The following is an 18,365-nucleotide window of genomic DNA, read 5'->3' as shown; positions in this document are numbered from 1 at the left end:
AAGGCTAAATTTGTTGAGTCTTATAGAATGCCCAAAGATAATTCTTCTTAATTATCTTGAGAGGGAGGGGGGAACCAAGGGGGAGAGGATTTTCAAAATTATGGGTCATTATGGGTGTTTTCTATCATTTATAATCATTCATCTTCCAAGTTCTTTCGACCCCTTCTAAGAGTGTTATCATGCAATGCCTAAGCAAACAAGCGATGGTAAGGCACCTAAGCAAATGGGACATTGGATCTACTTTTTGGCTGGAAAACACACAACATGTATCAAAGCATTAAATTTTTAATTGGAAAAATAATATATACTCCACTCCAATCTCACTCCTATCCTACTGCATTAATGTGATATTGCCTTCAACCTTTTAATTTTTTTAAAAAAGTGCAATGTGATTCCTCATATGATAAGGATAAGAGTAGGTGGTGTATGAAATCTCACATTGCTTGAGAAAGAGAAGTTCTTACTCTTTACAAGGTTCCAATGAGGCTCCATTTGTAATGCTTCAATGGAACCATTTGTAATGCCCCAATGGAAGGCCCCAAACCACATGACCTATACTTCAAAATGACTAGTCAATGATACAATGGGAGCCTCATTGGAACCTTATAAAGAACAAGAACTTCTCCTTCCTAAGGAATGTAAAATCTCATACACCACCTACTCTTATCCTTATTATATGGGATATCACAATCTACCCCTTTAAATTCCCGACATCCTCGTCGGGCTAGAAAACCATCTTATATTGCAATATATTGGGGCCTTCCATTGGGACATTACATGCAGTATATTGCATAACTCTTTAATTAAGCTGCAAAGGGTATGGAGGCGAAGATGTTTAATTTCATTAGCATTATTTCCCCTTTTTATTTGTTGGTTTTCCAGAGTGCTTCCCACCAGAAGGCTCTACCCTTAGCAGCTGATCCTGATAAGTATGCGTGCAGCAGCACTGAGAAAAAGGAAATTTGGGCTAAGGGAACAAGACGTGATGTACAAGTACCTTAAGAGGAAAAACATTGCTCTTGATGTAGTAGTAAACCTTTCCAAAAAGGGAATCCTGATGAGGGTTTACAATAAGCTATCGAATGTTTATTCCTCAAATAGAACTGTAGTTTCTTCATTTGCTTATGCATTCATGTATCCTCTAATAAGAAACTGTCCCACTTGGAACATTCCCTGAACCCTTGAATTAAGCTACGACTGTAAAGAAAGATGAGACACACCTAAAGAACTTTAAAACTTGTGTGTTGATCGCTTGGCGGAAGCACCTGTTGAGGCTTTTGTTATGGTGGGAAAGCTACCCATGACGTGTCAGGTTCTACTTTATTTTCTTCTCTGCCTTGGTACGAGGCTTTCGGTACATAATCATCTGAATCAGGATGGTAACACTGGTAGTAATACTAATTACAGCACCCAAAAGAACTGCGAAAGAATTAAGGATAGCAATAGGTAGAAATTATGCACCAAATACATGCAAGCTGGCACCAACAGCTTAAATGATACAAAGAAACCATGGAGTGTACATAGTGTTCATATTTGAACAAGAAACGTCTCCTTGCTCGAAAATTCATACCAATTGTTTCCTTTCGGCATCTTTCAAGAAACCAAGGATGCTAAAAGACAATTCTTTCTTGCAGAAAATTGCATTTTAATAGAGCAGCAGAAAAATAACAAAAACTTAAGAGGGACCTCATTTGAGAGAGATAATATGCGGAAATGTGCAACAAGTCATTAGACTAACTTATTGAAATGCTAAAACCAAAAGGTGCAGAAAACTAAAATTCTTTTTCTTGTTTATAACACTTTCAAGTTTATTAAATCCTTTCAGTAAAATTGACATTCTACGTACATGACGCCTCAAATGAACCACAAAACTCAAATTTGAAAAGAAGTGAATTCAAACTTGAAAAACCTTCTACTTTCTGGAACAACACAGAAAGGAACACAAATTACTAATTGTGTGGGAAGGAGGAGTAATCAAGAATATAAAACAAGGATACCACTTCTTGGTGTTCTTTCCTGGATGCTTGTAAAAACTCTCACTACAAAACAAAAAATTAAGTTTCATAACATCACTACATGCATCTATCAGAAGCTAACAGGTCTAGTTCAATTAAAGCTATAGACTTACCCATGGAACCAGCAAAATTCATTAAACATGTTAAGAAACTGAGCTCCCCTGTGCTTTTGTTCTGCTCAGAGAATGGTTGTTCACCAAAATATGAATAAAGAGGCAAAACATACTTGTAAATACTCAAAAGGTTGCATTAGTATGCTCGCAAACAGAATCAAAAGAAATCTCAGCATTGCCTCTTTGGAAAGTGATCGAATCATTCTTAAATTGACTAACCTACACTCAGATAAGCCCATTTTATTTAATCTCTCTTCACTTAGACACAAACTGCCTTTCTCTGGATAAGTAATAGGTGAAATGGTGATTTATGGTAAAAAAGTTTAAGATTTACCTACACAGCCACTTCATTTATGTGCATCGAGTAAAAACTTGCTTACCAACCACAAGATAAACAAATATTCAAACGAAGTATACACAGCAGACAAAAGACTGCATTAGTTTGCTGGCAAAGTGATCGAATCATCCTTAATCTATTTTATTTAATCTCTCCACTCAGATACAAACTTCATTTTTCAGGACAAGTAGTGTATGGTGATATATGGGCAAAGATTTTAAGATTTAGATACACAGCTACTTCATCTATGTGGATGGAGTAAAGCTTAGCCTCCACAACCACAACAAGATTAACTAATATTCAAACCCAAGTATACATAACAGCCTCTTATGATGGTATCTGTTTTATTATCAGTAGACAACATTAACAGGGCATTTAACAGCATATAGGTAATTTCTGGTTTTGGAGATACTGTAAAGCACAGTTCACATGTAAGACATATTGGTATATTTATTAAGAACTAAAGAAGGAATGGAAAATTGGGTTCTAGAACAGAGTGGCCCTGTATTTTCGACAAGTATTTAGCACCAGAATTTATAGAATCCTTTCAATATGAAAGTAAGAAATGAAAATAAATCATATTAGAGCTCAACTACCAATAACATCCAATTGAACAGCATAATAGGGGCCCTCATTAGTTCACTTACAGAAAAGTTCTTCCATATTTGTGGGATCTTGGCGAAGAAAAAAATTGCAAGCTGAAATGCCTGCAACAACAGGTCATTCCCAAATTAGAAAAATTCATACATACCGTGAGAAAAAAAGTTCTAAAAAGGACTAAAATTTGAAATATATATGTACTCGCAAATACGTATCCCTATAAAGGTGATGACAAAAAATGCTATGATAAAAAATAAGTGAGAAACTCCAATAATATATGTTCAAATGCTGACAGTAAAGTAAAGATGCTACTCACATAGAGGACCTCAAAGAGAACAGGATCAATTTGACCAGCTAGAATAGTTGGTGCTACAGCACAATATCTAGAAAACCATCATTAAGGAAGAGGTTGAACATATTTTCACTCTCACAAAATGAAAATTTGAGACAAATTAAATACTTTACAGCAAGCAAGAAGGATACAGTAATGCCCTGACCCATGTTTTAGTACCCAAAGGTTGAGAATAATAGTAAATCGTGGCAATTAATATTATAGCTGCAAAAGATAGGAAGTTTGTTAGATCTTTTAATAATGAGACATCAGCTTTTGATATTGCGAAGTTATCTCATCCCAGAGGCAATACCTCGTCCAGGGCGTCCAATAGAGCCAGCCAACAGATAATGATCAGGGTTCAACAGATGCTTAATTTAAGATGTAGGAAAACAAACCTTACAAACTGATCTTATCTCTCATGGACTATTTATTCTAATGCATTCACTCCAACCATGAGACAAAAGGACTAGCATAAATCATTTTGGTGAGAAAACATAAGACAAGATATAGAATCAAACTACAAGCCATGAATAAGAATAATACTCTTTAGCATCAAACATGGAGCAACACTTGGATCTAATAAATAAAAATATTTCAGGTTACTTAATTTTATGTCAATTGTTCTCCGAGTCAAAAATTTAGCTCCGATTTATAATTTACAATATATGCAACTCATCCTTATTCTCGAACATGATTTTCCATCTCTCCCCCCACCCCCACAAGGCCCCACGCAGGACCGTTCTTTTTCCAAATAACAGGCAACAAAACCGCTGTAGTGATTTAACCAACACAGACCAATTATATACACCGGTACAGAACATATACATTTCTACACTCGATCAGGAGGCAAGCACAGTTCATTACAAATCCAAGTACGAATTTTTTATTTTGTTTTGCACACCCACGTCACTAGAAAGCTTTACATTGACAAAAAAAATATAAGAATCCGAGAACAGACCTTGAATTAAAATAAATGTCAACTCCCCATAAGCTGAAAAGGGAAGTCCTTTGTGAAGACAATATGCCAAAGAAATGGTGTAGCCGACTACGTCAAGCTCAAAGGCCACAACACTAAGGCCTCTGACACTTCTATGTTTCAAAATTTTTATTATCTGCAGATTCAGTACAAAGCACCATATGACTGATGGTGTCCAATCAACCAAAAGCAATAATATAATGAGCTGCAAAGGGATTGAATCAAGTTACTGGGCTGCATGTAAGGGGATAACAAAATTCATAAAATAATGATGTAGTTCACACATTCTCTTTCAAAATCCAAGGATTCTTATTCCATAACTCAAGAAGAGATTAAAATCAATAGCTTTTGAAAGAGATATATACTTTCCACAGATGGTGTCTGAATATAAAAATGAATATCAATGTTTTCAGTCGAATATTCTCGAATCCATGTCACGTATGGAAGAAAGAAAAAGGAAACCCATAAGTTATAGCTCTGGAATCCATCGACAGTTCTACTGAGTGTAACAATCACAAAACGGGCCCCCAAATATCCAGTCTTTTCAAAAAGCGCCATGCAACATCTCATGCACCCACTTACAAAAAAAGAGGGCAGCTAGTAACTCACCCAGAGTTCAACCCAAAACTCCTATGTCAACACATTTAACTCTGCAACGATAAGTAGCTCGAAGAAACAAGCACGATCAAAGGACATGATTTGAAAAAACAAAATAAAAGGGAACGTACCTGGGGGAGCTTGACGATGGTGGAAGTGGCAACAATGCAATAGCCGAGGAGCTTGGAAATGAGAGGCAGCAAGCAGTCTTTGTCTGGGACTTTAACGTGGCGGAGAGATCCCACAGCACAGCTGAAATCCATCCCAAGAGATTCTAGTATCCCTCTCTCTCTCAGCTTCTGCCAAGGAATTAAAGACCTCGAGGAAAAGAAAGAGACTACCTTTAAGAGCTGAGCTGATCTCTCTCTTATACTCAGCTTGTCCGGCTCGGTTTAGAAGAAAGAAGTGTCTCGTCTGTCTCGTGTAGACGTTATAATTTTTTAAAATTTTTATATAAAATATAATAAATAATTTAATTTTTTAAAATTTTAAAATTTTAAAATAATAATAATATTAAAAAATAATATTTTATTCAACTTTTAATTTTTATCTAAATTTATTTCATCCCAATTTACTATTCAAACCACACCATAATATGAACGTCCAGTTTCATTTTACATTAATCTTTTTTTTTTTTTTAAATGTGCGAACTTCACTTTAATATTATAAATATTATTTCTTTTATTTATTTATTTATTTAAATAGTTGGGGATAGTAGAGGCTTAGCTTCAAGGAGCCCCTAAAAAAGATTGTTGTACGTATATTTTAGAGAAATTCTAGTCTGATTCATACATTTATGTTTTGATTTATACATTTATGAGGGTGCCGTCCCTAAGGCTAGGACTCAACTAGTCCCACCAATAAGATCAATTAGTTTTTTTAAAAAAAAAAAATTAAAGCAAAAGGAAAGGAAAATGAATAAGTTGGTATTTTTCTCTTCATCGTTCATTAATTAATCAAAGTTTATATAGCACATAGGATTATCTTCAAGTAATGGGTCTTTTTCATTTGAAATGGAGAGTGCCCATTAAAAAAAGAAAAAAAAAACTAATAAACATTTTGATTATTGCACATCACGTCGACAAGTGAACTAAGAGAAATGATATTTGCATTTTTTAAATATGTAAGTTTCGCATATTTTTTTTAAAAAAAAGTAGATAAATCTAAAATTCATATGGAAAAAAATGATTTTCTAATTATGGACCTTACTTTTTTTCAAATGAATACGCGAAACTTGGACACCCTAAGACTATCTACCATTACTTAATAACTAAAGAATAAGGTGTAGCTATATCAATTGAAATTGGGAATTAAGAATTTAAGACTAATTAGTAAACAGTCCAAGAATAAGAACATCTTATGGTTAAATGACATGTTACAAAATAGTATATACTTGGTCAATTTTAATACCATAACATCCTATAATTCTATAATATTAGAGTGGGGCTACTATGCCGTCCCACTCTTATCGTTGGACGTACCGTTTAGTGATTTTTTTTTTCATATTTTTTTAATATATTTAAATATTTTTAAAAAAAATACATCAATACACTTAAAATTAATTTCTTAATCACTTCTTTAAAAAATAAAAATTTTGACCAACGATCAAATAGAACGGTCAAAATGGAAAAGCAAACTAGTTTTATTCATAAGATTATCATATCATTCACAACCTCTGGAAAAGATGCCCACAAAGTGTGACGGTAACAACGCATACTAATCTAGATTGTAGAGTCGTCCACCGTATGTGGTCCAATTCTATCCAACCAATTACAAAACTTGCAGCCCATAACATTTAGCAACATGCCTAGGCCGTCCTACCTTCGTTTTTCTTGTTTCTTAAGAGGCAATGCATCTTCTCAAGCCCCCAAACCAACCATATTGGCCTAGAAACAAGTGGTGCAAGCATCTAGGCACCAGGGAAGGTTTGTCAATTTGTTCTGTCCTTTACCAACAAGTTAAGCATCTCCCAACAAGAAAGTCTTGACCATGTGGTTTTGATATTCTTTATTGACAATAATCTGATTTTTTATGTATCTAAACTGTTCTGTTATCCGGAAACCTTTGTAAATCGAGCATATCAACTTTGCTTAGTTTGGGTACTGAGATGATCTTGATTTGATTTGTAAATATTAGTATTTTGTAGGTCCTATTGAAATATGTTTGAATGCATGAAGTTGAAAAATGTGTTTGAATGTATGAAGTTGGTTGGGATATGTTTAACTTTTTATGTGAAATTAAAAAAATAATAAATCTCATCAATAATTAGTTTGAGATAAATTGAGATGAGTTTAACACTCAAATATAACCTTATTTTTTCTGTCTCAAGTAGATTCCAAGAGTTGTTACAAAACCAAATCATCAAAAGCAACGAATTTTGGATGTTGCAATTTCTCCAAACGAATTAATTATACACGCACAAAAACTAGAAACATTTAGGCCACATTTGGTACAGAAAATATATCCCTGAAGAGAATAACTTCTAATCGGTACATCTATTTAAGGGCTGAAATCAGCCACCAATGTACACCTGCCACGTAGCCCATTCATTAAACCCAGCATGTGTCCTCACCACACCCAAACCAGATCTCTCTCCCACCCTCGTCTCTCTTTCACCAAAGCCAAATCCCTCACCTCCCCTCACCCTCGTCTCTATCTATCTTCGAATAATAAAAAAATATTCAGATAAAAGAGTTGAAAGAAAATTCTCGTCCAGGCAGTTATACTCCCAATACTCGAACTTCATCAATCGTTTGTTTTGTCTTTGTCTGGCTATGGACCTTTTCTGCAAGTTCTCACCCACCAACCTCATATTTGGAAATGGAATAGTCTTGCAGTTGGTGGTCGGCACGTGGAGCCTTTGCTCTACTTCGGGTTGTCTAAAATAGGGACCCTTTTGTGGTTTGCAGAAGGGGGCATGAGGAGAACGTGAGACGGTGTTGCTGCCAAGGTTGATGGTGGCTCACGGAGAAACAGAAAATGAGCATGGATGGTGCGCCAACGTTTTTCGCAACAACACAAAGACGTGGGCACGACGTCATACATGGGCATGGAAATCGATGCTTGGTATCTTTCCGTCGGATGCTCTATTTTGAAAAACCAAAAACAGGGTTGGCCGAGGTACCTTTGGTTGCGCTCAGTGAGGCTTGCATGGTGGTTCCTCGTGGCGTGGTTTTGGAGGTTGGTGGAGGAGACTTTAGCAGTAATGGTGCATGGAGGTTGGTGGTAGCCGCGGAAGAGGCTCACGATTTATTCAAGGAGGTTGGTGGTTGCTCTGTTTTGAAAAACCAAAAACAGGGTTGGCCGAGGTTCCTTTGGTTGCGCACAGTGAGGCTTGCATGGTGGTTCCTCGTGGCGTGGTTTTGGAGGTTGGTGGAGGAGACTTTAGCAGTAATGGTGCAAGGAGGTTGGTGGTTGCCGCGGAAGAGGCTCACGATTTGTTCAAGATGGTGCAAGGCAAAACCATGCATGGAGATGGTGGTCTCGCGAAGTTGTGTTTCTACATGCAGGTGCCTAGTCTGAGTTGTTCGTAGTGCATCAACGTGTAGGTTGTGGGTGGCATCGGACTACGTGGTGGCTGTGGCTACTGCATCGAACTGGTTGGCGTCGGAATGGGTGGCTGCGCGGGCTGGCTGGTGGTGGCGATTGGTGGAGAAATGCTGGTGGTTAAGCCACAGCAGGTGGGGAAGGCCAATGTTGCGTTGGGCTGCTGGTATCCTACCTCCTGGAGTGAAAAATGAAAATATGTTTAGGGTATTTTGGAAAAAAATCTGGTGGAGGGTCCTCATAGTGATTTTTACTAAATTTCTGATGTGGCAGTCCCCTATTGGATGCTGGTTTCATCCTCAAAACAGACAATACCTCTCCAAAGCAGAACTGATCCCTGAAATAGAATGGAAGAGATATTTCACAATTTGATTGGGGCTTTGTGACAAAAATAGCCATTCCATGATGAACAGCCCTTAAAAAATGAGGGAAAATAACAATTCCAGAGATATTGGTATGTAAATTCTTGGTGAAGAAACCTCTATTTTTAAAAATTGATCTTCAAGACCTCAACCATTTTGAATTATCAGCTTCCCCACGAAACCCATGGGAGTGGTCTAATGACTCCTGATTGTGGCCATGGACATGGCCTATAGGGATGGTACAATTACCCTCGGAACGGGTTTCCAGGTGTGGAACCACCGCCGTGACTATGTGTGGTGCCCTTTGTTAAGGGATAAAATGAGTATTCCTAATGAGAATGGGGAGGAATAAAGAATCTCCATTCTGCATAGATAGATCAAATCATGGCCATGTTTGAAAGGGTGTGTTCTGTGCACTCCAAAAAATAAAAATATATTGAAATGCCTATGTCCAAACTTACGAGGAAATTCTACGCTAGGAAGAAATGTTATGGGACATAATATTGTAGATCTTACCACATAAAATGATAAATATAGATAACATGCATCCAACTAATTCCCTAGAGGTATATCTTACAAAGAAAACATATCTTAAAGCTGCAAATCAAGCCTTAAAATAACAACAGTTACCTTTTCTCACCAGTCATCACATTCAATAATTCAAGGCCATTGTAACTTGTTTTGGCTTCCTGATAATTTAGTCTGCAATAGTCTCGGAAGTAGCACAAGCCCCACTATTGGTTACCATTCCTATATATAACTTCACATTACTTATATATATATATATATATATATATATATATATAATATATGGACATGCCTGAAAGAAGGGGTGTGTTTGTGGAGAGGGAGTACCAAAGGCAAAATTAAGGCATAACCTTGCCTATGAGATATAAGCTTAGCCAAATCTGAATGCCCCGGAAACATCACTATTGTTGGCATCAGCATCAATATCACTGCTGCAATCAAGAACAACCATGTAAGTAACTCTTAAGTTGCATTTATGGGTCACTACTCCACATATGTTAGCTGTGCAAACATAATACTAAGACCAAAATTTTTATCAGTTACTGATACATTATGTCATATTCCAATGTATTATCTGCACGAGAAAAGGCCAGCAGCACCAATGACAACTTTTTTGGTTTTTTGATAAGTGAAATAATAAAACATATTTAATCAATTTTTATTCCAATATACTTAGACACCCAAAAATATAGATTAGAACGGTAACATACTGGCAAAGATTACATGTTGAGTACACAAGGACCAAACATACACACACAAAGTTTATTATACCTTTATATTTGTCTTCTTTTTTGGATGAAATAAGCACCATGAGCAGGCCAATGAATCCTGTCATTATAAACTGGGGAACTCCCATCAAATGCACCCTAGATTGACAATGCAGCCTTAAAGAAGTTGACACTAGAGGTCATGCCCTAGCATCCATGATGACTGAAACCATTTTACTCCAAGACTACCAATAATCAGCTGGCTCACTGCTCCTCCCTTAGCAAACTTCTTATAACAATGCAATCATGGACACCTGTTGGGCAACACCGTTACACCATAACAAGTGTGTAGGCTACCAGGTATTTTCGTACTTACATCAGCAAAAAAGCAATTCTCTTGCGTCATATGCCAGAAGTATCATGAGCTTCACGCCAAACCTGTTAGTGAGAAAGATCAAGCCCCCCCAGCAAGGGTCCTCACCCTCAAGAAATAATTGTCTGAAATATGTAAGTATTAGAGAGAGAGAGAGAGAGAGAGAGAGAGGGGGGGGAGTAGATATTAACCGTATAGTACACAACTAATAACATTAAATACCACTTTCTGAAGATTTTCCTAACCATCAGACAATAACCATAGAAACAGAAACAGTTTAGAGCTTGAATTTAGGCTAATCAACCTAGAATGTTCAATAAAAGGCCAAACTGATCGCTACTAAAGACGGAAAAAGCGGTAAAGGTTGATTTCCCATATCCAAGTAGACGCATAGAGTCACCAGAAGTTATCAATATCTTAGAGGATGCGCATGCATGCGAGCTTGAGAGAGGGATTTTCCCAATTCATGAAACCATGAGAAAAAGTTAGGGTTCCCTTCACTTCACTAGACAAATGTTGCTACTGAAAACAGATAAGTTCAAGGATAGGAGGTTGGTGAATCAATATTTTGCAGATCAAAATGCAAGACCAACACTAACGCAGTATGAATTTGCCCTGCCGGGTTGATATATTGTCATTAAAGACAATTATCTAATTCAGTTTACAAGGATCTCCATTAGTAACCTCATCCAACCCTATCTACTGCACCGGTTACATTTCCTTAGGCAGCATCTAAATATCATTGCTTTTCACCAAAGGATGACAGAAAATTTAATTTGCAAAACCAGAAACCACAATTAATCTCCAGACCCAAGCAGAACATATATCAAATACAACACAATAATCCAGTAACTAAGTAGTCGTCACAGAATATGAATAACTTGTAAACCTATTCCAGCATCCCAAGGATGCAGAACAAGGATTGCAGACCAGAGATATAACCCCGTTTGATACAAGGAAGGAGTATTAGCTGCAGTGAAGAAAAATTGATGTGCGATTGGAATCAAATATGCAGTATTTACTTGCATTCCCTTAAATGTGGAAATTATTGCGCTTTCATCATTCCCCCCCTGAATATTTATTTTTAACTAAAATAAGAAATCAAAACCTCACAACCTTTTAAGTCATAATCTCATTCCCACCTCAGCCTAAGGTCACTCATGAAATCCTCAGATACCAACATAAGAACTTAATAGTTAACATATCTAATGCCTTTCCAATCATATGCATCAAGTGAACTAGCGAATAGCAAAGGCTTTAGACAATTTCCTGTAAGAAAAATTTTAGAAATAAGCCCCACACCCTGCAAACCATTTAAAAACATATGATTTTACTTTTTTACCCTCATTTTTCAGATTGAATTCATATTTCATATTGAATTGAATAATGAAATATAAGGATAAAAAAATAAAATCATATATTTTTAAATAGTGTGTAGGGGTGTGGGGCTTCTTGTAGCATAACTCTTCTTGTAATTAAAACCAACAAAAGAAAAGCAACACTTGATTATCAAAATATGTGCCGTGTCTGTGAACAGAAATGACGGGGGGTTTCAATCATTCAATAAAACAGAGTCAAAGAGTGAGTTACCAAATGAGCAGAAATGGTATGAGTGTGAAATTACAACTTGCAACAACAAAGATTCAAGTCTAAAGGCAATGAACAGCATACGGAATCAAATTAAATACATTTAGAAAAAAGAGGCAGAACTGGATAATACAACACAAAGCAATGTAAACGAAGCAAGAGCAAGCATGCTATTTGAGTTGGAACTTCTGCTGGAAATGCTTATCTAACTACCCCGGGAACTGCTGTTACCACTTGACCACCTCTTCAAAATGCTAACCATCCCTAGTTTCGACTTCCACGAACTTGATCGAGCAGTACTGCTCGATGGAACAGCCGCCTCCATCTGGTTATGCACAGGAGGAGGATGGGGAATTTCAACAACGTTTTCTTGTGCTCCACCGTCACTCGCACTCGCATCCTGATGCTCGGCCGCACCATTATCTAAATTCACCGCAAGTGGTTCTCTAGTTGCCCTCAACCATTCCGCGCCCTCGGGTGTTACTCCTCTACACTTCTTAAGCTTCACTTTCACCAAATTCGGGCAACCGCCCGCAAGAGCTTCCAAACCTTGATCCGAAACGGGGCAACTTTTTATACAGAGCTTCTTTAATGCTAGGCATTTCGCACCAATGCAAGAAATCTCTGCGTCGCCAACGGTATCGCTTCCACATAAAGCTAAGCGCTCTAGATTCTTGCAATTCGATGCTAAAGATTCCAAACTCAGTTTTGTAGGATTCACACCGATGAGAACCAGCTCCTGAAGATTAGGACAACCTTTCGCGACAGCAATTAAGCCCTCGTCGCCTATCCTATTCGCCTTCCATCCGTCAATGTGAAGCTTCCGCAAGAGCCTACAACGCTCTGCGAGCAATACGAGCCCCATGTTCGTGCACTCCGGGGTCTTGACAAGATGCAGAATTTCCAGATCCAAACAACTAGAGATCCCCACGAGGCCGAGATCGGTGACCTGAAGACGTTCGAGATGCACTTCGACTAAGCTAGTGACACGATTCGCTATCACTGGGAGAAGCTTATCCCAATCGCCAGAGCACTTGATCAGCTTCAAGGTTCTTAAATTCTTTGCGCCAATAATAACTGGACCGAAACACTGTCCGTTGTAGAGCTCCTTCAGGCAAATCGTTTTGAGAGCTGAAGCGGCTACGCCGGGTCCAATCGGCTCGGCCGCGGCCCCATCGGTGATGCCACGCAGGCGCTTCACGGATAACTCTTCGAGAGCCGAGCAATTATTGAGCACCGCGTTCATTCCCTTGGCTCCGAAGGTGCAAGATCCACAGGAGAGCTTCTTCAAACCCTTGCAATTCTTCGCGAATGCCTCCATGCCAGCATCGGTCAAACCGCGACAAGAACGAAGCTTGAGGCGCGTGAGATTGCGACATTTAAGTGAGATGAGTATGAGCCCCTCGTCGCCGATGCTCTCGGATTTACGATCAGATTTCAAGGCGAGTTTAGTGACGGCATCAAATCGAGAGAAGATAGAAGGGATCAAAGGGAGGAGATCCGACGGGGCGTTGAGTGAGAGACGGTGACGGCTCTGTCCCTCGATCCGGAGCCAGCTGCGACAGACGAGAGAGCAGCGTTTGCGGTCACCGGAGCCGAGGGACTGGAAAATGCAAGCCAGACACTCGTCTGGCAATTTGGAGATGTAATCTGGCTCTCCATTGATCGTTCCCTGCTGTTCTTCCGCGTATTCAATTTGCATCGGGTAGATCAGGGCCTTTGATTTGGTCTTTGATAGCTGGCTCTGATTGCTTTCGCGACGGCCAGAACTTGCAGCCGTCGAGGTTGACTGGCCCATCCAGGGCTCCCAGAAGAAAAACAAAAGGTCGGGCTACGCAGCCTCAGCGTTAGACACCGCCATGACGAAGCTTGAAGTCGGAGCCACTCATCTCTCGGCTTGGCCTTCTTCCTTACACGAGTTCTGAAACGGATCCGAAATCAGATTTCATTTGGGTTTTGTTGAGTTCTTTCGTCCTTACCCTCACAGGCTATTAAGTATTACCAATTTACCATGAGCTTCGCACGTTTCTTCCCCGATTTTTATTGGACACAACACGTGTAGGTCCCAAAAATCACAAAATCTTCAACCATCCATGGGATACACGTGGAAGTCATTATGTTTGGTTTCATTTTTTTTTTTTTAAAAGAGTTTTACGAATTTTTTTAGAAATGTTATTTAATAGGAAATATTTTATTCTTCACGTTAAATAATGGAGAAAATATTAATAAATATTTTTTTTAGGAAAATTTATATTTGTCTCAATATTTTTTAAAAAAATAAATAAATCTAAAATTCACATAAAAAAATTATTATTTTAATGATGGATGATTTTTTTTTTTAAATGTGTTGAATTTATAAAACAGTATCTAGTATTATTCAAAATATAAATTATTTAATATTAATCAACTGAAGATTCTCATTTTATACCAATACCATGAAAATTAATTAATTATAAAAGAGTTGTAAAATAATTATAAAATTAATATCTTTATTTTAGAAAGTTTATTATCTATTATTTGGTTTTTTTTTTTAAATATCTCTTCTTATCAACTACTATTCATTATCACATACTTCATATCTTATATATAAAAAAAAACTATCAAATATAAAATATAAAGATAAATAATGACTAATATATAACAAAAACCTCTCCCAAAAATGCAAAATCTTCTACCGTCCATGGATACACGTGGATCAACTAAAGCCAAAAGTCATCAATATAAGTGAGAACATGTTATGCTATTAAATAAAATGAATTCATAAATAATTATTAAGTTATTTCAAAACTAAATTTGTGATATTTTCATATTATCATTAAAAATCAATGGTTTTATATAAAATTAATGACACAATATTTTATAATAAAATGAAGAACACTATATTTATCTTAATTTTCAAATTAGAGTGATGCTAAATATAATTTTAAAATATATAAGTTCCTTTTTTTTAAAAAAAAAATAGAACCATCCTTACAAAAATAATATAATAATTTATATTTTACTTGACGATTTGCCCCATATACGTTGATGGATAATATTAGTACGACAATGACTTTAAAAAAGTGAGAGGTCAAAAGAAAAGGGCGGAAAGGACTTTAGGAGGGGCATCATATATCACGTTGTAGGCCATAATGCAACGTGCAATTTTTCAAAGAAAATGGTTTTATCACGGAATGAACGTGAGATGAACGCCCCTTTTCTATCATTTCCAATTATAATCTTTTCCACCACAAAAAGGAAAAAAAAATGATTTTGTGAAATAATTTAAATTAAGATATTTTATTAAGTTATGGAGAATGAAAGAGAAAAAATTGAATACAAATATTATAAAGTTTAAAAATTGATTGGATATAATTTTTTAATATAATTTTTGTTTTGAAATTTGAAAAAGTTGTATTATTTTTTATATTTTATTTAAAAATTTTAAAAAAATTGTAATGATTAGATATTGATTAGATGAAAAAGTTAGAAATTTAAAATTGAAAAATATCTTGAATTTGAGTTATATTTAGAAAAGAAATATATAAGAATATATGAGACATTCTCAATATCCAAATTAGCCTTAAGAGGTTTTTTATTCAAAACAAAAAACAAAACTAGCCTTAAGAGATAATAAAGAACAACTATACATTTATGGGTCAAAATAAATACATATTTGACCTTTGGAAACTTTTTTGGTCATAGTTTATGTTCAAAAAAATCTAGTTTTAATAGAGATTCGATTCAAAATTTTTAGATTGGTTTAGTTTTACAAATCTTTCAAAATATCTAATTTTATCTCATTTCATCTCAATATCTAAATAATTAAGACTGTTCATCTAGATTCTGACTTGAAAATCCGAGTATACCCAGATAGAAATCCGAATTTTAAACCCCGATGAAATTCTTGTTTTTTAAAACCCAGATTTCAAAACCCTTTTTTCTTCCTTGTTACAATCATATGATTGTACAAGAAGTGACTAACCCATCACAATGCTTTGACAAGCAGCGTAGATCGATCGATGCAGCTAAGATTCAAATCTTATTACAAGCGTATAAGCTGTAGACATTATCGATTAATTATTATTTATAAACAATAGAGGTATATATATTTAATAATTTAATTGCAGAAAGTCTTTGGAAAATGAAGTTTAAATATTTAGTATATATGAAATGGTGCAAACTCATGAAAATCAATAAATTAATTTTGTCCAACATCAAAGCAGCTTTCGAGGATAACTAGTCTGCCCATCTTTATATTTTGTTTAATTTGTTTGGTTGTTTTTAATTTTATACTGCAAAAAAATAACATAACCAACAAAATTATGTGTGGGCACATGAATAAAAAAAATTATAAATATCAAGTGGAAGTTACACGAGATAAACTCAATTGTTATTAATATATATATATATATATATATATATATTATTGGAACTGATATGGTGCACAAACTTATTTCACAGAGGCCCTGCCTATAATTTGTGAAATATGGGATATAAAGAAAATCCATGAATCAAAACATTCAAACTTAACCAAACAAATCGTGTACCGGGTTGTATTTGGATCGGGTGTATCAAGATTTTGCAACACTGGTTCCGGACTAAAACCCGAAACCAGAATCCGGTTAACCGAGTTCCAGACTTGGCCAAAAAAAAAAAAAAATAATCCGATTTAAATGAACAATCCTACAAATAATATTTAAATATAAATATTTTTTAATTTTTAATTTTTAAATTTTTAACTTTTTCATTTAATTATTACATAATCATTATAAATTTCTCAAACTTTCAAACATAACACAAAAAATAATTCAATTTCTTTAAATCTCAAAACAAAAATTAAATTAAAAGAATTATATTCCCCCTTTTAACTTTATAATTTTTTTATTTAAATTTTTCTCTCTCATTTCCTAAAATTCTAAAAAAAATTTAACTTAAATTATTTCAATACTATTAATAAATTATCTCATTACTATTCACATATTTATCATATTAACCAAACATGACTATTTTTTTAATCTCAGGAATCTTTAATTTTTTCAAATATTGGCTCATATTACTTTTGGGGGAATCAACGATTTTTTTTTTTTTTTTTTGGTGCAGGGGAGGATATTTTGGGCTTTTAAAATTTTTTGGGGTTAAAAGTTATTTCAAAAGTCTCTAATAATAAGAATATTAAAAAAATAATATTTTATTCAACTTTTAACTTTCATATTAACTCAACTCATCTCATTTCAACACATTATTCAAATCTCAAGAAAAGTTTTTGATCAAAATAATATTTTGTGTAATTTTCTAAGGACATTCGCCGCCCCGCCCCCGGTGCTCTATCAGTGCTTGTATATCTTAAAAATAATAATTTGGATTTTTAAATATTAAGATGAGTATGTTTGGATGTTTAAAATATCTCACAATTTTAAGAATAGTAATAAAATTATTTGAGTGAATATGTTTTATTAGAGTTTTGAAAATGAGATAGAAAATGTTGAATAAAAATAATATAAAATTAAAAAAATATTTTAATATAGTTTTTTATTTTGTTTTAAAATTTGTAAAAATTATATTGATTTTTGTGTTTTGTTTTTAAGTTTAAAAAAATTGTTTTGATTTTTGTGTTTAAATAATGATCAGGCATTCATTAGATAAAAATTTTAAAAATTTAAAATTGAAAGTGTCTTGTATTTATGTGATGTAGGGGAATTAAATTATGAGAAGTTTTAAAAACTCTGAGAATAATACATTTCATTCAAGTGAAACCTTAAAATAATTAAACAAAAATAAAATAATTAAACAAAAATATGCAACATGGTGCAATCTAGTGCAAGCTTATCTTAGGGTTCAATTTGATAATCGAACGTAATTAAGGAGTAAAATCTGTCAGTGTTTTTGTATTTTTTTCAAAATTAATAATTCTTAGTAATTTACATATGAAAAATGTATTTAAATTTCCAAAATTTATAATACTTCTGATGGCAGGTGGGATGTCAAAGCTATCTACCGTAAAGAAGAGGTCAAGTGTTGATTTGAAATCGATTCATTGGCAATTTCCTTAGTGGTTATTAGTTGGATCAAGCTCAGGATGGGAGATTTAAGTTGAATGTTTAGATGGAATTTCTCTTAAAATTCCACATATTTTGAATTCAATTTGTTTTACTAGTTTAAATTTGTAGAATAATCTATGATTTAATGAGCAGATATATTTTGTTTGAACCCTGACTCTATTAGAGGTGTAACCGGTCCGGTCCGGTCCGGTTTTGGACAAAATTTAGGACCGAACCGGTATGTACCGATTTTTCATTTTTTAAAACCGA

At 35.0% G+C, this 18,365-nt stretch overlaps 2 protein-coding genes across 2 annotated transcripts; both read right to left on the bottom strand.

Moving 5' to 3' along the window:
* Window positions 1–1,013: 1,013 nt before the first annotated feature.
* On the bottom strand, window positions 1,014–6,232 carry LOC108990348 (mannose-P-dolichol utilization defect 1 protein homolog 2-like). The gene is made up of 9 exons (XM_018964290.2): window positions 6,200–6,232; window positions 5,104–5,358; window positions 4,358–4,511; window positions 3,549–3,621; window positions 3,382–3,448; window positions 3,113–3,172; window positions 2,129–2,189; window positions 1,998–2,039; window positions 1,014–1,419 (listed from the first exon to the last, which is right to left on the bottom strand). Exons 1-9 carry the CDS (start codon window positions 6,230–6,232, stop codon window positions 1,316–1,318), a joined length of 849 nt encoding a protein of 282 aa, XP_018819835.1. The 3' UTR covers window positions 1,014–1,315.
* A 5,784-nt stretch (window positions 6,233–12,016) lies between these two features.
* LOC108990386 (F-box protein At1g47056-like) lies at window positions 12,017–14,082 on the bottom strand. Its single transcript, XM_018964334.2, has one exon. It carries the CDS (start codon window positions 13,871–13,873, stop codon window positions 12,281–12,283), a length of 1,593 nt encoding a protein of 530 aa, XP_018819879.1. The 5' UTR covers window positions 13,874–14,082; the 3' UTR covers window positions 12,017–12,280.
* Window positions 14,083–18,365: the final 4,283 nt, after the last annotated feature.

Source organism: Juglans regia, chromosome 15 (assembly GCF_001411555.2).
Source record: "Juglans regia cultivar Chandler chromosome 15, Walnut 2.0, whole genome shotgun sequence".
Classification (NCBI taxonomy): Eukaryota; Viridiplantae; Streptophyta; class Magnoliopsida; order Fagales; family Juglandaceae; genus Juglans; species Juglans regia.
This window is presented reverse-complemented; position numbering and strand designations above follow the sequence as displayed.